Source organism: Sorex araneus, chromosome 3 (genome assembly GCF_027595985.1).
Source record: "Sorex araneus isolate mSorAra2 chromosome 3, mSorAra2.pri, whole genome shotgun sequence".
NCBI lineage: Eukaryota > Metazoa > Chordata > Mammalia > Eulipotyphla > Soricidae > Sorex > Sorex araneus.
In genome coordinates, this window is record NC_073304.1 from 177,125,051 (window position 1) to 177,147,304 (window position 22,254).

At 36.8% G+C, this 22,254-nt stretch overlaps 1 protein-coding gene across 7 annotated transcripts in view; it reads right to left on the reverse strand.

Moving 5' to 3' along the window:
- The window catches only part of GRIA4 (glutamate ionotropic receptor AMPA type subunit 4), a 334,174-nt gene extending 312,143 nt beyond the window's left edge, over nt 1-22,031 (reverse strand). For 6 of the 7 annotated variants that reach the window (XM_004604801.2, XM_055130905.1, XM_055130904.1 and 3 more), the window contains exons 1-3: nt 21,703-21,836; nt 20,967-21,138; nt 19,630-19,788 (exon numbers count right to left, since the gene is read on the reverse strand). In XM_004604801.2, the coding sequence (XP_004604858.1) occupies nt 19,630-19,788; nt 20,967-21,054 (247 nt within the window). In that variant the 5' untranslated portion in view covers nt 21,055-21,138; nt 21,703-21,836. Of the gene's footprint in view, nt 1-19,629; nt 19,789-20,966; nt 21,139-21,702 lie in introns of all 7 variants that reach the window. The other variant, XM_004604799.2, reaches the window with a different exon arrangement.
- Between the last annotated feature and the right edge of the window lie 223 nt (nt 22,032-22,254).

Below are 22,254 nucleotides of genomic sequence, written 5' to 3' on the forward strand. Positions count from 1 at the left end.
AGGAATTACTCCTAATGGTGCTTGGGGGACCATATGGGGTGCTGGGAATTGAACCCAGGTCAGCCAGCTGCGTGCAAGGCAAATGCCCTACCTGCTGTACTATTGCTCCAGCCCCTCACTGTATTGTTAGTAGGCAGTGTATATGTGTGAATAGTAATTTGAACATAAACATGGATTTACGTGTATATGTAAAGTAATAAAGTAATAATTATATCAATTAATATTTTAGTCTTCAGCTGCTTAGCTCACATTTATTTATTTGGTTTTTCTGCCACATCCAGTTGTGCTCAAGGATTACTCCTTGGTCTGTCCTCAGGGATCACTCCTGGGGTGTTTGGGGACCATACGCAGTACCAGGGATTGAAACAGTCAGCCTAGTACAAGGGGAGGTTCTTATTATTACAAGAGCACTGTACTATCTCTGGGTCAGCACACTGCATTTATTTATTTATTTTTGGCTTTCTGGGCCCCACCTGGCAGTGCTAAGGGTTTATTCATGGTTCTGTGCTCAGGGATCACTCCTGGCAGAGCTCGAGAGACCAAATAGGAAGCTGGAGATTGAACATGGGTCGGCCACATGCAATGCAAGTGCCCTATCCATTGTACTGTTACTTTGCTCCCCCAGTTCACTTTTAAAGAAACAATTAATATTCTACAGAATGTGACGAGTGACCAATTTTGTACTAATTTGTACCAACTAAATTAACTTCTACCAAAAACAATAATTAAAATAAGTTACTTAACCTAGAATGGAGTATGTAATGTTCTATCTTCATATATGCTAATTCAACTAATTCATGAGGAGATTTAATTGCCTTTTATATAGGTTATAAATGATGCTTGATGGCTCACTTTCCCCTCAACACCAGCTTTTTACCAACCTGCCTATTACCATAAAAGGTTTGCAGTCTGAAAATGTGGAACTGAGATGATAAACAGCATTTCTTTGGCTGGAAGTTAGTAGTTCTCAATGAAAATACCGAGAAAGATTGCATACAGTAATGAGTTCTCCATACAACAACTGAAGTAGCAAAACAGAATTCCTCATCCAGGATATGATTTCCTAAGTACATTCGGTGTAAGAAAGGAACCATGTTTTGCTATATGTATGAAGGATGAACAGTGGCAGTAGAATGCTGTCTGAAATACAGTGGTGGATGTTCCTGGTGTGATGGGATATGCAGCAGTTTCATGCATCGACAACATAAATTTTAACACTATTGTAGCAACCTAAAACATAAAAAACTATAATGCTATCTGATATGCATAAATAGTTATATTACTCATGACTTATAAAGCTTCTTGCTCCCTTCTGCCCCAGAATAAAGGGCAGGAGCCTTCTCCTAGCCTCGAGGGCAGTGTGTAAGGCTCCTCCATGCCGGTGCAGTGCTCTCTGCTCACTGCTCACCCTCAGATGCTCTGCTCTGAGCAGTCCTAAACCTTCCTCTCAGCCCCTCCCCATTTTCTTACTACATTACTCTGCCACAAAGTTTTCCACACACTCTTACACATTTTCCTATGATGCTCTTTTGCCTCTCTGGAATGCGGATTTTAATCACTTTTTGCAGCATGGCAAAATTGCACTTATCTTTAGAGACCCAAGTGGATTATCACAGAATTTCTCAAATCTTCCCTTAACACATTCTGTGCTTGGCAGCACGAGAGGTGAGGGGAAGGCAAGAGGAAAGAAGTTGGAACAAAACCAACAGTGATTTTCCATGAAATTCACTGACTAGTGTCTCTAAACATCTGCACAGAGCTTGAGATGTATTCCTTACTAGCCATGATTGGAGTGGTTTGTCTATGCTCCTCTAAATAATTTGTTGGTTTTAATTTTTATTTTGGGGGGAGTGCTCAGGGATAACTCCTATGCCTTGGATGACTCCTGGTAGAATTTGGAAAACTGCGTGTGGCACCAGAGATTGAATCTGGGTTGGCAGAGCACAAGGCAAGAATCCTGCCCACTATACTACTTCTCTTCGCCCCACAATTAATTTTTTAAATAATTCATAGCTCTAGCAATGTCATAAATTATTATTACATTTTAAAGATTTTTTTAAATTCTCACCAGAACACCTGTTTTTTTTTAATCTATTGTAACAGACTCTTGCAGGAAAACAAAACAACATATAGAAGATAACATATAAATAATCAATAGGGGCTGGAGTGATAGTACAGCGGGTAGGGTGTTTGCCTTGCATGCTTTGCATGAGGGTCAATTCCCAGTATCCCATATGGTCCTCTGAGCACCACCAAGAGTGATTCCTGAGTGCAGAACCAGGAGTGACCCCTGTGTATTTCCAGGTATGACCCATAAAAAAAAGAATCTCTAGTTGGAGAGATAGTTCAACAGGCCGAGTTCATTCTTTTGTGTGTGAGTAGTCCAGATTCAACCCCTGGAACCACATCCTGATTACCTGGATTACCATCCTGACATTAATGCCTGTATGACACTGGCTGTGACCCTAAACCAAAATACAAGAATAACAAAAAATATCTCTATAAAAAGAGATAAAAACCAGATTCTTGAACTCGGAACAATTGGCATGAGTCAGATAGCACAGTGTTCCTCAACAGCTATATGGTTTCATGTGGGCTCCCAAGGATACTCCAGTAGATCACCGATGCAACGATACAACTATGGGGAAAGTTTAGGGGACGAACCTGTGGGCCAAGGAGTCCCTAGGAGAGAAACAAGGTCAGAAAGAGAGCACAGATTGAAAATAGTTGAGAAACACTGAGAATCAGTACCCTTATTATGAACATTCTTTCTTAAATAGCTGGACACTGTTCATCCAAAGAATTCTATTAATTTTAAATACTTTACCCATCTTGAGTATTTAAAACTTAATTTAAAATTCTTTTAAACTTTTCCACTATAATTAGCTCATTTACTACTAAAACTGTTCATCTAATTTTCCTTTTTATTAAATATATTTTATAGTTTACTATATTTATTACAATATTAACTGTTATGTTTCTAGTCTATTCCTTTTATCTGAATAATGTATGTACGTATGTATTGCAAATGACTCAGGAAGGGAAGATTTCTCAATAAAATTAGATGCTTTTCTAAGGTTTTATATCCTGTGTATTTGTCTTAATGTCAAGAAAAAAGTACAAATGTGACAAATGCCAATATTTATAAAGAACTTTGATGAAATAAATTATTTTAGGAGAATTCACATTTAAAGAATATCAGTTAATGTTCTTAAGTATTCTTATGACTATCATTACCAGTTTGTTCTTAATTTAAGTATAAATATGAATAATCACTTAGTAAAGTGTTACACAGAATTTAAAATGGCTTGTAGTCAACTGATTTGAAATTCAAGAGAGTTGGGTTGGGATATGGCTCAATGATAAGAGCATTTGTTTTATATGTGTGAGCCCTGATATATAATTAATAGTTCCCATCTCCCCTACTGAAAAAGATTCAGGAAAGTCTTGATATATCCAAACAATTTGAAATTAAGTGTGTACATGCAAAACATTTTATTTTTAAATGTTAAATATGCTCGACAGGCTATATAGACAAAGAGTAGGGTGTTATTGTAATTGACCACAAACTTAACATGGAAGGACTGATATAATGACAAATTAAACTGAAAGAATTATTTTGCTTTATTCTGGAAAAGAATTAGTTGTTATACGTACTCAACTAAGAATATGGTTCTCTCCCTACTTCTCCTTTTCCATAATCAGCAAGCAAGTTATATACTGAGTATAGAATGAAAATGTCCCAGGAACTGTTATGCCATTAAAATAGAAGTGTTAATAAAATACTATTATCATCCTGCAGGATCTCACAATATAAAAAAAAATTGTTGACATTTTCTGTCCTTCATCATTGTCACCATCATCATACTTTAAGGTATATGCAAAACAGAGTATTAAACTAGAAATTTGACTGTTCAAACAAATTGACCATTTATATTGAATAGTATAGCATCTAGATATTATTATTTGTTACTACTATAGCTATGAATTTCTTTCCAAGAATAATACATGTAGTCCTAGAAGGTACATATATGCAAAACAAAATTTATATCATGCTATATAAAATTTATACTATATATCATTTTAGAAAAAATAGCAAAAAAGCAAAATATTCAAAAATAAGGAGCAATGTCATATAAAATTTCTGAAATATAAAATTTTTTGAAATTCATTTATATATGATATTGAGCTTCCTGGTTGTCAGAGTCAAGACAGATCTTTGGCTTTCATTTTTCATTAAGAAAGAAGATAGCATATATTACTCATACTTTTTATACTATTTTTCATTCCAACCTCCATTTTTCTTAAGTTCATTAGTTTCATGAACTTCAAGAAGTGTTTAAGGAAGCAATCAGCATGTAAACAGATGGAAACCTGACTAGTTCACATGGATTCCCATATGGGCTTCTCAAACTATTTTGAAGGTAGGTTGTGTCAGCATTTTTTAGTTCTGTTCTGCAGACACCACATATTACTAGCACCTAGTTCTCTACTACCAGACTTAAAGTAATCAAAATGCTCTCTAGCCACTACCATTCACATCAGTTTGCATTAATAGTCTGACCTTCTTTCTCTGGGACTGATTTTTCTTCCTAACTAATCCATACCATAAATTAAATCTAATGGCAACAAAGTAGGAAAAGATGTTCAAAGTATCTTCCCCTCTTTCTCTCTCTCTTTTTCTCTCCATATGTATCTATATACACATAGATATAATATATCCAACAGACTACCTCATGCCTTCATATCCTATGTTGGATTTTCCTCTAAAATAACTGAAGATTCTTATTTATCATAAGACTGCCTCAAAAATGAACGAAGAAAAAAAATTCATCATATACTGTTCATTCATTTAATTCAAAAGTATTTACTGATTCTCATTTTTGTACCAAGCATTGTGAGAAACAATGAAACTAACTTATCTAACATGACAGATAAAGTCCTTTAATGTTTAAAGATAGAAGTTCTGAGTGTTTTTATTTGATACAGGAATATAGTTGATAAGCAGGTAAATAAATTAAAACAATAACTACATGTTATGATAAAAAGCAAAGATGATCCAACATTGGTAAGGCAATTGGGAATGGAAGGACTTCTTTCCAGTGGAAGGATTTAAAGGCAGCTAAAGAGTCTCTGAGGAGTTCTTTGAGTTGAAATTTAAGATTCACACTAAAGCTAACCAAACAAACTTCAAGGTTTCCCAGAAACAGGGTATTGCATTAAAATACAGAGAGAGAGAGAAAAGCAAGATGTAACACACTGAGGCTAACATTATAATTTGTCTTCATTAAACCATACTCAAGTGTGAACCAGTGGTGGTAGTATGGTGATACATGCCAGTGCTAATGCATTAAAGTGTGTAGGAACCAAAAAAGACCAAAAACTCTCCAGCAACGTGAGCAAGGCAATGGAATGAGCAAGAGTCAAATCATGCAATACTATGTTATATCACTGTCATCCCGTTGCTCATCGATTTGCTTGAGCGGGCACCAGTAACATCTCCATTGTGAGACCTGTTGTTACTGTTTCTGGCATATTTAATACGTCACGGGTAGCTTGCCAGGCTCTGCCATGCAGGCAAGATATTCTCCGTAGCTTGCCGGGCTCTCCAAGAGGGGTGGAGGAATCAAACCCAGGTCGGCCCTGTGCAAGGCAATCACCCTACCACTGTGCTATCTATGTTAAAGAATTTTATTCTAAGGAAATTAAACCACTGAGTGATGGAGATGGTGGGTCTTTAAGAAAGAAGGAGACAGTCTCTGGTTTATATATAAATGTTGGCACCAGTATATAAAGTGATCAAGTGTGTAGTGAGTAGATATAGGAGAGTCAAAGGAATTTACTGAAAGGTATAGCTGATTTAGAGTAGAGGGTGAAGTAGAAGCAACAAAGGTAAACCTATTTGCGATGTATTTTAAAGCTTCTGCACCGCAAAAGATACAGTGACCAGAATACAAAGACTATCTACAGAATGGGAAAGGATATTTACACAATACCCATCAGATAAGGGGTTAATATCAATGGTATATAAAGCACTGGTTGAACTCTACAAGAAGAAAACATCCAACCCCATCAAAAAATGGGGCGAAGAAATGAGCAGAAACTTTACCAAGGAAGAGATACAAATGGCCAAAAGGCACATGAAAAAGTGCTCTACATCACTAATCGTCAGAGAGATGCAGATCAAAACAACCATGAGATACCACCTCACACCACAGAGACTAGCACACATCCAAAAGAACAAAAGCAACCGCTGTTGGAGAGGATGTGGGGAGAAAGGGACCCTTCTACACTGCTGGTGGGAATGCCGGCTAGTTCAGCCCTTTTGGAAAACAGTATGGACGATTCTCAAAAAACTAGAGGTTGAGCTCCCATTTGACCCAGCAATACCACTGCTGGGAATATATCCCAGAGAGGCAAAAAAGTATAGTCGAAGTGACATATGCACTTATATGTTCACCGCAGCACTGTTTACAATAGCCAGAATCTGGAAAAAACCCGAGTGCCCTAGAACAGATGACTGGTTGAAGAAACTCTGGTACATCTATATAGTGGAATACTATGCAGCTGTTAGAAAAAATGAGGTCATGACATTTGCATATAAGTGGATAATCATGGAAAGTATCATGCTAAGTGAAATGAGTCAGAAAGAGAGAGACAGACATAGAAAGATTGCACTCATCTGTGGAATATAGAATAATAGACTATAAGACTAACGCCCAAGAATAGTAGAAATAAGTACCAGGAGATTGTCTCCATGGCTTGGAGGCTGGTCTCTCATTCTGGGTAACTCAGGGAAGGGACCACCAAGTAAAATGTGGTTGGAGGTCATGTGGGGGAAGGGTGATGTGGGCCGAATACAGACTAGAGACTGAACACAATGGCCACTCAACACCTTTATTGCAAACCACAACACCTAATCAGAGAGAGAGAACAAAAGGGAATTCCCTGCCATAGTGGCATGGTGGGGTGGGGGGAGATGGGATTGGGGAGGGTGGGAGGGATGCTGGGTTTACTAGTGGTGGAGAATGGGCACTGGTGAAGGGATGGGTTATCGAACTTTGTATGGGGGAAACATGAGCACAAAGATGTATGGATCTATAACTGTACCCTCACGATGACTCTCTAATTAAAAATAAACTAGTAAAAAAAAATAAAAATAAACCCTCCAAAAAAAAAATAAAGACAAAAGCAAAGAGAACTTGGTCAGAGAGTGACTGGTAATCAAGGGAAAGAAAAAAGGGGAAAACCTAAGAAATAACAGAAGCTAGCAAGAAGATAGTAAAAAGTCAAAACTAGCAGAAAGACCACCAAAGACTGTCAAGACATGTCATACAAGTGAAAAACAGCAAATAGAAAAATTTTGGAAGAAATGAAATACAGACCTTCTGCCTGAGCTCAAATTCAGCCAAGAAAAGGCATTTTCACAAATGAGGATGTTTCAAGAATTTGTAAAAGAGCAGTTTGATAAGATAAACAGTGCAGAAATAAGGAAAGATCAGTTCCAACCACACATCTGAAAAAATATTCCAAGTAATTAGTGCTGTAGATGTGAAATTTTAAATAATAGAAGTAGAAATAATGCAGAATAATATTTTTAGAGTTTAAGGATAGGAAAGCCCCTAGAAGCACAACACAAAACTCAGAAAGTATAGATAATCTGACTTACAACTCTGCCTACTTAAAAATAAATATAGGGTAATATAAATGAAGGTAAAAGTCAAAGCCTTGTGAATTAGCAATTTTCAGTATAGATATCAAAGGATTAATTCTTATAGTACTAAAACTCTTCCACAAATAAATAAAAAAGGTATTGGCAAAAGAACAAGCAGTTCACAGAGAAAAAAGTTCCTTGATCCTATAAATACAGGAAAACATCCTCAGTCACTGTTAATCAAAAATATGCAAATTAAATCAGCAATCAGATGTCATTTTCACCTATTAGGACAAGTCAAGATTCCAAAGACTGATAATAGCTAGCCTTGGCAGGTCACAGAAAAATCATCACTCCTGCATCTTGCAGTTGTAAATATAAATAACTATTTTACAGGGAAGAAATGGCTAATATCTGTTAAAAGCAAACATCTATACATTGATGATATAGTCATTTCATTTCTGGGAATTAATTCTACAGATATATTAACACAAACGCACAAATATTTTTGCTTCTATCCTGGTTTAAAACTAAAATGAGTGAAATCATTTAAATGTTGGTTTAAAGTGAATAGAATACATTTATCATAGTAACTTTGCCTGGTGACATATTTTGTAGACTAAAGAAAAATGGATTAAGCTTAATATGCTGAGATGCAATTTTTTAGGATAAATTAAATAACCCATTAATAACATATAAGTATAGAGTCACATAATTTTATTAAATATCTTTATTTTTAGATTTTTAGCATCTTGTGTTTATTGTACCCTTTATCTTTCTATCAAGATCTTTTCATAAAATGAAGCCTAGAGGGGCTGGAGTGATAGCACAGTGGGTAGGGCGTTTGCCTTGTACACGGCCGACTTGGGTTCGTATCCCAGTATCCCATATGGTCCCCAGAGCACCGCCAGGGGTAATTCCTGAGTGCATGAGCCAGGAGTGACCCCTGTGCATTGTCAGGTGTGACCCAAAAAAAAGCAAAAAAAAAAGTCTAGAGAGACATGCATAATATATTACTGTTAACTATTTCTAAATGGTGGAAATACAGAATATTTTGACTTTTAGACCTGAATTAGTTGATATTTTCACAAGTATTATAGTAAAGAAAACATACTAAAAATGGAAGACACACAAGGAATTTATTTGAAGTTACATGTTTGAAGTTATAGATATAAACTGTCACTGGAATAAACATAGAAGAAACAAAGGCTAATGCATTAAGGTTAATGGTACAAATTTTTCTATTTGTGAGAAAGGTGTGACATATTCAAAGAAAGCATTAAATATTCTAAAATTTTATTTCTGAGAAGATATTAATGTCTTAATGAAACAAAATATTTAAATTTTGTTGTCAATAGCAGTAGTTTAATAAAGTTGGAGGTGAGTGGTGAGGCTGCGAAGAAGTCAACAATACTTTGGTGATGTGTTTTATAATAATCTTCATTGCTTTTTGTGTTTACCCCAAGAACACCTTAAAGAACATCCCGGAAAATGCCTGAGAGCTAGTCTATCTTCAAGTGAAAAGCAAACAGAAAAATAAATACAGTGGTAGTTATTCTGCGGTCGAACACATTTCTGTAAAATTATATAGACTAGTCATATATAGACTGGTTTTGATATTAATGAAGTATCCAAAGCTGTTTGCATAACATTTAAGACTCATTTAATTATTTTTATACACAGTGGTGTTGATGACATGAATCTGGCGATGTACCAGCACCAAATGTGGTGTTGGAGATAAAACGTGGGTTGACCACGTGCAGTCCTACCCAGTATGCTCTCTCTCTCAAAGGGGTGTCATTGTTTAAAATCCTCAAATTTCTTTATTGCATTACAAATCAGGTTGAAGACTGATGTCTAATGTATTATGTCATAATACTTAGTGAAGGTGGCTACTTGAAAGATATTCAAGTAAAGAGGTACTCTGAGAAAAACAACTTAATATTTGAATAAAATTTTACCATATGTAGTGACTGGTATCTTATAGATATCATATGAACCAAGATAATGTAATATGAATGACAGAAAAGCTGACTTTAGGTTCTGATGTGGTAGGCATACTTTATGGTTTAGTATATATTCTTAGCTATAAATCATTCATTTCTCCATTTATAAAATAATAATCCATGTTTCTTAGAGTAATGCAGGAATTCAGGTATCATAACACCTTGGCACAGAGCCATTACCCCCATTTAGTAGCTACTATTGTTTTTATTATCAAAGAAAGAATAAGTTTCCCCAAAAATCGGAGTTGTCAAATATGTCAAATTCTCCTGCAAGCAATTCAGAGACAATGAGGACTGGAGAGCAACTGGGTTTACTAATTTGTAAATCACTGATGACCTTCAAGAACATAGTGTCTCAGGATGGTAAGGGAAAAGGTAAATCATGATAAAAATAGAAGAGCTGACATAGAACACAGAGAACTCTTGATTATAAGAAGAGAAATAAAAATAATTTAACAATCTAAAAGGCAGAGAGGATTTTGCCTACTAGGATACACATAATTTTCTACATCAGAGAAATTGTTGTTAGAGATAGTTTTATGGAAAAATTCATGGTAGGTTTCAAGGATAAATTACAATAAGCTTCTAAAGTGATAGAGAGAAGAAATTAAATGTTGTTTATTCACTTAATTTTACTTCTTTGAGGAGTGTCTATTAAAATTTTTAGACTGTCTCTCCCACTCTCTGTCACTCTCTCTCTCTCTTTCTCTCTCTCTCTCTTTCACATACACACACACAGATACCCACCAAATTCAAATTGCCTACAATTAGAGGAGATTTTAAAATTTTTCTTTAATCTATTCTTGAATTTAAATCATTTTAAAATCTTCAAATGGGACATATATCCCAGGTAAAATTACCCTCTTTGAAGATGCAGAAATAAGCCTTATTAAAATATAAATTTTGGGGGCTGGAGCGGTAGCACAGTGGGTAGGGCCTTTGCCTTGCATGTGGCCGACCCGGGTTCGATTCCCAGCATCCCATATGGTCCTTCGAGCACCGCCAGGAGTAATTTCTGAGTGCATGAACCAGGAGTGACCCCTGTGCATTGCCGGGTATGACCCAAAAAGAAAAAAAAATAAATAAATAAAAAATAAAATATAAATTTTGTATGTAAAATAAAATACTTCAATGAGAGCCTTAAAAATTCCTATGAAATGTTGATAAAGAATATTCAAATAGTAAATTACCTTGCCAAATTAAAAGAAAATATAAATAACTATTGAAATGCTAAAGTTGGTTCAGAAAAAAATATTCCATATGACAAAAAATGTAATGCAATTAAATTTGAGCATTAATGATATGAGACTATTTTCATTTTTTCTAATATTTATAAAATTTGCATGTTTTAGGTGTGAGGTCCTGTCTTAACAGATGAAGAAATTAAGATCCATTGTGTTAAGTAATGTACCCACTCTTTTGCTGCAAAGTCAAGCCCCTTCAAAAGTCTAGAAAAGATTCTCTTATCCTACCTCTAAATAAAGGATAGGGATAGTGTAGCTCTCTGTAGACAAAGGGCATGTATTAATAAAATACATTTGAGATTGAAAAAGCTGTTTAATTTTTTTCCTGGTAAAAATTCAGAAGTTTCCTTTAAAGAGAAGAAAAGGCTCGGAGAGTTTCCTCTGACAGGTCTGCTGTAAATCTGAGGGGTGCTCCTTTGTATGTGATTTCCCTCTTTGACCTTGCAACCACTGTTGGAGAGGATGTGGGGAGAAAGGGACCCTTCTACACTGCTGGTGGGAATGCCGACTGGTTCAGCCCTTCTGGAAAACAATATGGACGCTTCTCAAAAAATTGGATATTGAGCTCCCACTTGACCCAGCAATACCACTGCTGGGAATATATCCCAGAGAGGCAAAAAAGTATAATCGAAACAACATCTGCACATGTATGTTCATGGCAGCACTGTTTACAATAGCCAGAATCTGGAAAAAACCCGAATGCCCTAGAACGGATGACTGGTTGAGGAAACTTTGGTACATCTATACAATGGAATACTATGCAGCTGTCAGAAAAAAGGAGGTCATGAACTTTGTATTTAAGTGGATCGGCATGAAAAGTTTCATGCTAAGTGAAATGAGTCAGAAAGAGAGAGACAGACATAGAAAGACTGCACTCATCTATGGTATATAGAATAACAGAGTGGGAGACTAACACCCAAGAATTGTAGAAATAAGTACCAGGAGGTTGACTCCATGGCTTCGAGGCTGGCCTCACATTTTGGGGAAAGGGCAACTCAGAGAAGGGATCACCAACTATAATGTAGTTGAAGGCCATGTGGGGGAAGGGAGTTGCGGGCTGAATGAGGGCTAGAGACTGAGCACAGTGGCCACTCAACACCTTTATTGCAAACCACAACAGCTAATTAGAGAGAGAACAGAAGGGAATGCCCTGCCACAGTGGCATGGTGGGGTGGGGGGAGATGGGATTGGGGAGGGTGGGAGGGATGCTGGGTTTACTGGTGGTGGAGAATGGGCACTGGTGAAGGGATGGGTTCCCGAACTTTGTATGAGGGAAGCATAAGCACAAAAGTGTATAAATCTGTAAATGTGCCCTCACGGTGATTCACTAATTAAAAATAAATAAATAAATTTAAAAAAAAAATAAAATGAAGAAAAGGAAAGATTGATGCTAAAGATGTTACAGTTAAGCCTGTAATTCATTATTTGAACAAAACAGCTTTTGACAAGGCTAGTCACTCTTTACTTGATGTTTTCCTAACTTTTTCATGCTGAAATTACTCTTGCTCCATTTCCTCTAAACTTTCTTATTGTTTTTTCTTTCATCTCTTCATGTTGCCCTACCCGTCAAGAACTGCTATTTCCTGAGAATTTATCCACAGCAGACTTTTCATGGCTCTTGATCCCTCTGGAATGATCTCATCCAGGATCTTGCCTCCACCATTATGAAATGTCCATCTCTGGTTCAAACTGATATAAAGAACTCTACATGTACATGTAGCTCCATCTTTCACTGTAAGTCTATTTGAATACACCATAAAATCCTACAATCAATCCATCTACAGTAAACATACCTTCCTCATTTGTTCCGTTCCTCTTCCTGTATGTCCCTTCCTAATCAAAGGTGTCACTATCTGATAATTTGTTCAAACCAGACCAGACATCAATTTTAATTTCTAAATCCCTCCCCCCACCATCCTACCCAGATCTTCCTTTTTCTGGCTTTTGGACCACATACAGCTGTGTTCAAGGCTTACTCCTGGCTCTGTATTCAGACCTTATAGATGCTGGGCATCCAATTCAGGTTGGCTGCATGCAAAGCAAACGCTCTACCACTGCACTATCTTTTAAGCCCCTAAGGTTTCTGAATTTCTAGTTTCATGGTCTTTCTTTTTGATTACTTCTAATTTTACTCAAGGTTTTATCCATGCCACTATTCTTTCAATACTCAACTAGATACATTTTCTTCCAGCTACATCCCCTTAAAAGTATTCTCTCTCTAGTAATCAGTCTTTGAGTTCTTTGTAAAACATAAACCTGATCATACCTCTATTTTTTTTTTCATTTTGGGTTACATCCAGAGATGCTCAGGGGTTACTCCTGGCTCTGAACTCAGGAATTAGTCCTGGCGGTGCTCGGGAGACCATAGGGGATGCTGAGGATTGAACCTGGGATGGCTGCAAGCAAGGCAAACGCCCTACCTGTTGTACTATTACTTGGGCCCCCCTCTTCCTCCTCTATTGTTTTAAAATCATTTATGGATCCCCTCAATTAGAAGTGTCTCCTAATGACAGTGCAAGAACCACTATGGATCTATATAGCGTACCCTTCAGCCACCAGTTCCTTCCTTTTACACTCCAGTATCATACTGGAGGCACAATACTGCCTATACAGTGACTCATACACACCTGGCATTTTTATTTCTTGGTTCCTTGTCATGTGCTATTTCTCTTCCGGCCACCTACCTTCCTTCCTTTCTTTTTCTCAAGTGACTCAAATGACCCTTAGCAGTCAGACCATGCAATACTCCACCAGGAGGGCATATCAATGATATAACTGTCCCTCCCATGTTTATCTCTGTCAGCAATGTTTATCTTCCTTTCATTCTTTATCTTACTGTAATCTAAGGACTGAGTGTTTCCTATTGAACTATCAGCTTCTTGCAAGTATCGACCAAAAATTCTGATCCTCATTCTGAGCATGCACTGTCCTCAATTTAGTTTCCCCTGATAAATATGAATGAGTAAACTGATAACATTAATTGTCTAATCTAGGGAATGAATGGATGAAATCATTATGCAACATATCCTTAGTTTTCACTATATCACTCATTGTCATATGATTAATGATTAAGTTGTCCAGAAATATCTTGCCCTATTTTCTTCAAAACGTTGCTTAAATTAAATTAGAATTAAAAAATGACAACTCACTTTTCTATCTTAATTTAAGTAATCTCAGTATAGATTTATTATTCACATCATATGATTTCCTGGCAAAATTCAACAATAAGTGTTAGAAGATATATGTTTAAGCCCTGATCAGAAGCTTATTAACTGCATGATCTTTGGCAACTCAATGGACTCCTTTAAGCCAAACCTGCCTTATTTACAAAATAATGACTATCTTTTAGACTGTCTAAGTATAGATTAGCTGCAGATCAAATAAAATCATGGATATGATATTAAGTAAAGAAATGAAGAAAGAAAAAAATATCAAGGACAGAGAGCTAGTTCAAAAATTATGTACATAAAAATAATGTATAATTGTTCCAATACCTGAACAATAATAAAATTCTGCAAATAAGATATAGACAAATTTCCCAAGCCTGAAAGCAAGATTTTTACTCTTTATAAAATAAGTAAAGAAACAAGATTTTTTTTTTTTTAAAAAGTAAACAGAGTTGGAGACCCACAGTGTTTCTTTTTTTTCTTTCTTTCTTTTTTTGGCTTTTTAGGTCATACCCGGCGATGCACAGGGGTTACTCCTGACTTTGCACTCAGGAATTACTTCTGGTGGTGCTCAGGGAACCATATGGGATGCTGGGAATCAAACCCGGGTTGGTTTTGTGCAAGGCAAATGCCCTCTCTTTCTGCTGTACTATCACTCCAGCAACAGTGTTTCTTACCAAGGGTAGGCACTTGCTTTGTATATGGCCAACTGGATTCAATTCCTGGCACCCCATATGGTCCCCTGAGCCCCACCAGGAGTGGTTCTTGAGCTTTCCCAGGTGTATCCCCAAAACAAATTTTCAAAAGAAAATAAAAAACTTATAGCTCTTTCCTAATAATTTTATGAAAGCGTAATTCTGTGGCAACTGTGAAATATATCAGTGCAAATTATATATCCTCCTGTCACTTAAGAAAGGAACCAAAACTAGAATATTATTCATTTTTTGTGATTAATTTAAATTATAGAAAATTAGTAAGAGAAAGTATGCTAATTATGGTATATTTGGGGTATGGGGGTCACACCTGGTAATGCTCGGGGCTTACTTCTGGCTCTGTGCACAGGGATCACTCCTGACAGTGCTTAGGGAACCATATTTGGTGCTTGGGATCAAACCAAGTGGGCCTTGTGCAAGGTAAGTGCCCTACCTACTACATTATGGCTCTGGCCCCTGAAAAATATATTATAAATTAAAAATCATTTCAAATGTACATAAGATCTTGCTATCAATTCAAAATAAGAAAACCAAATGATATTCACAATAGTATTACCGCACTCATTTTTCTAAAAGCAATTAAAACTTTAAAGCTGCTTAATTTTCATATATCTCTACTGACAATACTGCAGGTTAAACTGTCAGAAATATATGTATATAATTATATATAATATATAATATGGGATTTGGGGGATCAAACCCATTTCAGTAGCATGCAAAGCACACATCCTACCCACTGTACTATCACTCTGACCCCCAGAATTTACCTTTAGTGCATTAAATATTAATCTACCAACTCAATGTAAACTCTTAGAATGTTTAATATTTCATAAGAGTGTTTAATATTAAAATATGGTTGAAGTAAAGATAATTATTTAATACCTTGAAATTTAATTAGTTTATATTAAGTATCTACTATTTAGTGGAAATGCCTGCAGAACCCAGCATATATAGTGTCACATTTTCAATGCATCAGATGAACTAAACATGACTACTTAACATACCAACCATTTTTTAAAGTAGTACTCATATCAAATATGTCAATTTATCTTCAAATTGGTGTATAAATTTCCCACAAAAGGACCTACTACATAATTTAAACAAGAAGTAAATTTTCATTATGGTGATATTATAATATTTATTCTTTTTGCACTGGTTATAACTCTCCAATCCATGATCTTTTAAATAACTAAATTGAAAATACATTTTAAACAAAAAGAAGAGTGAAAGAAACATCATTAAAAAAATTAATCATTCAGACCTTCCCATCCAATTTTAAAATGTTGGAAATGTTCCATAAAATTATTTACTGTTTATCACAATGTAAGAGTACTTGATCTGTTTTAGAATGTGTTTTCTATTGCTCATTTAAAATTTTACATTCATCTCAGACACTGAATTATAAGGGGGTTGTATAGTTAAGGGACTGCATTGTTAAAGGACCAATTCTTTTAAAGAATTTTTAATATTATTGGGCTAAAGTCTCAAATATTTAAATATTTCAGATAACTTAATATAGGCTTTTGATTATCACTTCTAGTTAAATTTAAAATATTTCACTTTCCTAGACAATTATCTCTATTAACCATTGGAAAGGTCTAAGAAAACAGACTACTTTCAAATTGTCTTGAGTGCATTTACAAAGATGCATGCAATTTCACTGTTGTAATTACAAAGAGTTATTTTGAATTGTTTAATATTTTGTTAAAGTATGTTGCCTAACATGAATTGTTTTTAAAAATGCACATTTTACCATACCCCATATTTTGATAGGTCACAAAAAAGAAAATATATGACTTCATTTTGAAATTTGACTATTTTAGCCACATTTTACAGCTATATTTTCTTGTTATTGAAATAGGTTAAATTTTATCTATTTTATTATAACTTAGGCTTTAGATTATGAAAGTATCTATCACCAACTTAAATAGTTCAAAAAGGAAAATCATATCTTAATTTTACATAAATATTAAAAATAAAACTATAAGCAGAAATTATTTTTCCTCACTCAAAAATTTAGAATTTAAATTAAAAGTGATAAATGTGAATTAATCAGTTTTATATTTAGTTTTATATTTATATAGCATGTCAACTCTATCTACAGAAAGTTTAGATTGTCCAATGTGGTCTTAGTATAGTAATTTTGAGGAAGAAAGACCAACATTAAATTCTATCTTCCAATATGACCAATACTTGGAAATCCTTAATCTGCCTTATGTTTTTAGTCTTTGAGAATATGCACCTAATAAACGCATATGTTTAATAATAAATTCTACTTCAAACACAGATTAGATACTGACTTTTTACAAGGGTCACTGCAGGAAAATTATTCAATAAAATAGCTGAAATTTAAATTCATCTAGCTAGTTAAAATAAACCTGGTTAGTAACACATGATAGCTTAATATCTAATCCAACATGGAGAAGGCAAAAATCCTGTCTGTATCACTTTGATAAAAAAGTTCCACATTAGTGCTTAACACTTTTTTTTAATCCTATATACTCAAAGGCACAGGGTTTGGAATATGAATTTGCCTCATGCTTACTGCTTACATTTCACCTTGAATTAGACTGGAAAATTATGGGAGTGAATGTGCTCAGTTAATTCAACAAACACCAATCATCTAACCCATGTTCTCTAATTATTGATTTTTCCCCCCAATTCTACTTATATTTGTATTAGGGATATTCAGTCCACTCATTTGTCCAAAACTTCTTCCATTTTTTCACTGAAAAATATTTGTCCGTATTTAAAATTTATACACAAAATATTTTTAAAGTTGTAAACATAATAAATTACATGTGATTATGAAAAAGATGATAATTACTGACTGGGTTATCCTTATACTCAAAATAAGCAAAGATTATTCAGTTTCAATATCTCACTCCAAATAGGTTAAAGAATAAAATATATAATTTTATACATTTTTCTAGCTTTCATTCTGAGTGTGTACAGCTTTTTGTCAGCTTCTCAGGTTTATAGGTATCTCATAAGTAAGATTTTATTTTATATAACATTTCATTAAATAAAGTAATAAATAAAATTATACCAAACAAGATTAACCAATGCAATAGACAAAAAGAGAGTAGCATTTTATAATTTATATATTTAGAAACCATAGTAGAAACTTTAGAAGGCTTAGAAACTAAATTTGAAAAAGGAAATAAAAATGAAACTAATGTATTTGACACTTTGTCTTTCCAAATATTATTAAAACATCAATGAAGAGTTATTTACTATTGATAAAGTACCTACACATATATTTGGATCACAAATTGTCTTTAAAATTAGAAAAGCGTTTGTTGAATCTCAGATGTGGCAAAATATTTAAGTAAGTAATATTCATGTTCTAAAGAGAATACCTTATTTCTAAAACTACTCGAAATGTTGACATCCCTTTAAAAACTTCTAACACAAACTAAAAAGATATGCAAAAACCCCACAAACTATCCCACAAGCCTTGTGTATGCATACAGTTTATATGCATCGATAATTTAGCATTTCTGATGAAAAATAACACTCCTACTGAAATGCAACATTTATTTTATACTAAATTATTTTTAAATTAAATATTTCTCACAGCAATGACAGCACTTCTGCAAAACATTAAATGCTTTGGCTTTCTTACAAAACCAAGTTCTAAAATTAGATAGTAGTTAAAGGCAAAAAAATTTAAGGAAAACTGATTAAGTATTATGTTAGTTGAGTGAATGGCAAGTAAATATTTTAGATAATTAAAAATATATTCCCAAAGATTTAAAAACTAATTTCAATTTGTTTGCTCAATACACTTGCCTATTCTGAGGATTTTTAAATTAAAATGTACTGAACTTGATGAAAAACTCTATAACTCAGGTTAGAGAGTTTATTTGTGTTACATAAATTATTATAAACTATTCCTGTGTCTTATATAACCTATAGCCTTAGTATCACACATATATGAATGCAAAGTTTAGAAAATATTTGAAATGTATGTTTCTTTCAAGAGTGAAAATGTAATATATGTGTGCTACAGTGACTGATCTTATTTTAGAGTTTTAATTGAACACACAGTAGATTATATTTTTTACATTTAATCATAAAGCATTTTGGTGGGGGGTTTGATCCAACTATTTTTATGAGAGCTTAGGTAAGATCGCCCATTTGCTTTCATTCTATGGGACAATATGTCCAACTGGTTTGGTTTGTGGATTCAGGTGGATTGAAGACTAACACAATTTGGCACCAAGGTTAAAGATTCATTAAGTTATATTCATAGGATATATGCATTAGGTGATAGTAAGAGACATTTACAACCCAGAATATAAGAGCAGGGCAGCCTCAAGTGACATCACCAGATCAGCTGCAGCATCAACCAACCAGCTCAACCATATATCCTCCACACCACCGCTCCCCTCTCTTTCTCACTGTGAGAAAACCTTATATTGACTTCACAGTGTAGAGAGCATGTGTCTTCTTTAGAAGCCAACGTATGCTTACTCAAGTGAAAAGCAAATAAGAAAAAACGAAAGGAACAGAATAAAAAACTAGATGAGGTACAATTTTCACTAATTGGACGCGTAGGTGATAAGAATTACACTAAAATTATGGAGCAGATATTAGCCTAAATTACCCAGACAAGAAATTTTTAAAAAAGAAAGGACAAAAATAAAAATAAAGGGAAGAAAGACAAATATTCCTGAGATGAAATCCTACTTGCAACTATGATTTGTTCTGGGACTAGCCGTTCTGGAACTAGGAACCTTGAATGCCTTTCTAAAAAATAAGAAATAAGAATAATATAAAAGAGACTATTACCTCATGCAAATTCTCTTCTAATTTATCCACAACTTATGTTTTACTTACAAGCATTTGTTACAGCAAAACTGTTGGCTGTCTCAATGTTGTCCACATGAGGTACCAAATTAAAAGGAGCTTCCGACGCATTGGGGCTAGTGTTGTGAAGAAAAATTGCTAATCGAAAAGCAGTGTATTCCTGGTCTGTGTTTCGGATGAAGAGACCGCCTATTTAAAAAAAAAACAGCAAGAAAAGAACATTCAATGTTTATTCTTGTAAATGTTAAAGCCACTGTCACTCAACAGCACATACAATTAAGGAACTGCATCTTGGGAGACTGCTGTGTGTCCCTAAGACACATGCTTCAGAATTTAAGTCTTAAGGACAGCTCAGCTCTTTTTCTGTGCCGTTCTGTCATGATCACAATGACCTCTGAGACCATTTAGTATGTTTTCCTTCCCCTCTCTTGTCTTCCCCATGATTCCCAGCACACTGCTACATCAGCCAGCTCTGGGCATTTCTAAGATGCATGCGGACGAACACAGAAGAGGCTTTGCATGAAAATACAGAAATAAAGGGACGTGGTGACACATGGGGAAGAGGGAAATCAGAAAGGAGAAATGAACTTTGTTTTCCTGCAGCTCTTCACTCAGCCTAATTAGCTCTGTTTTGTGCACAGTCCACAAGAAATGATGCAGTGTTGAGGCTGGGCTTAGCTGGAAGAAATTCAATAGCTGCATCCCATTAAAAGACAGAAGAGGAGACTAGCAAGGAAAGCCAAGGATGGATAGGGTGGCTGGAAATAGAGTCCAAAGAGAAAGGAAGGCAGAAGATACAAGAGGCTAACAAAATAAAAGGAGGGAAGCTTCCAGGAAAGAGATCTAACTTTGGAATCAGTTAACTGGGAGCAAAAGAAGACATGGGGGAGCAGGTGGAAACGCTCCCCCTTAACACAACACACACACACACACACACACACACGCACACACACACAGACCTGTCTTTCTGTAATAGTGAGAAGGCTGCAGTGCTCTGTATTAAAAGTAGTAGACTTAAAACAACAATATTTAAAAACCGATATCCCCTCCAGCTCAAGAGAAAAAGGAATATAAGAAACTATTACATAAAATGCAATCAAACGCCTGGGAGATTTCCCCCAACTTATTCCAATCACAGTTGACTGACTTCAGTGGAAACGGGAGTGCTGGCTGGGAACGGGTGGGCTGGTCGGGGTATATCCCAGCTGAGCCTGCACCAAAGAGGGTTTGGGTGAAGGCGAGAGCGAGAGGCAGGTGGGAAGCGAGCTGGCCAGGCTTTCTCCGATCGCTCCCTGCAACTCCTGCAACTCACTTTCGAATGTCGGCTACAGCCGCCCCCCTGCACACCCCGCCAGGGCAAAGCTTACCTATTTGCACGCTGCTCGGAAAGGCTCCCATGGCGAGACCCCAAAATCCAGAAAATAACAAGACAATCTGTCTGCAAATAATCCTCATCTTCTTTTCTCCTCTCCCTGGCGCGCGCTCTTTCTCTCGCACTCTTCCTAAAAGCTTTTCAGAGAGGCATTGAAGACGATGGCGCTAAAATCAAAACAACCAAAAAGACAAAAAAAAAAAAAGGAAGAAAAGAAAAGAAAAAGGAAAAGAAAAGAAAGGGGGAAAGGAGTCAGGTTGAGCGGGTAAGCGATGCTGCCAATTTCCCTTTAGCAATCCATCGCGAGCCGCCAGATTTTGCCCGCAGTCTCCATAGCCCTGGGAGAGGTTTTCTGTCCGACTGCAAATGTTGCACATGCAAAAGATGGTGGTGGAGCGTCTAGTGGCTGCTCTGCTCGCGGGGATGAGACATGCGCTCTGTCTTTGCTCTTCGCACTCGCGCTCGCCCCTCGCTTTCTCTCCCTCGCGCGCGCACACACACGCACACACAGACACACACAGACATACAGAGACACACACGCGCACACACACACGGGCGCAGGGGCCGCACGCGCTCCGCAGCTCGGCCGGCGGGCAATCCCCCCAAACCTGCGCCAGCCTTGTTGGGGGGGTGGGCACAGCAGCCCGCCGCTGGGGCCGCTCCCGGGACGCTCCACTCCCGCCGCGCGCCCCTCGCCCTTCACTCCGCAGGCTGCACCCCGGGGTGCTCACCCGACGCTCCGGAGCCCGGCTGGAGACAGGTCTCTCTCCTCCTGGCCACCGCCAGCCGATCCCTCCTTTCTCCGCGGCCGGGCGGCAGAGGGACCCGCGCTGGGGGGGAACGCCTCCAGCGCCCCTCTTTTGGCTCTCCAGGCGCTCGGCTGCTGGACCACACTCAATAGGCGACTGGCCCTTGGGCCAGCGCTCCAGCCCGACCCCGGGCTGGGGGGCTAGCACCTCCCCAAAGCCCCGACCCCCTGCCGCATTCTTGCAGGCAGGCGGCGAGGAGCGGCTGCCTGCTCCCCCTACAGTCCGTGCCTTCCCCCAGCCTCGCCCTCTTCTGCCACTGGGCTGCGCGCGGGGACGCAGGTCCTCGCTGCAGCAAAGATTTCTCACCAGCAAATAGCCGGTGAGATCTGGAGAGCCGGAGACCTTAAAGGATTGCGGGGGGGTGGGGGGGAAAGGGGGTGGTGTGGAATGGCTCGGGGAGGAAGAAGAGAAAGGAGAGCAAGGGGCACCTGCTAGCAGGTCTTAGAGTCCCGGACTTGAGGAAACAATCAGGAG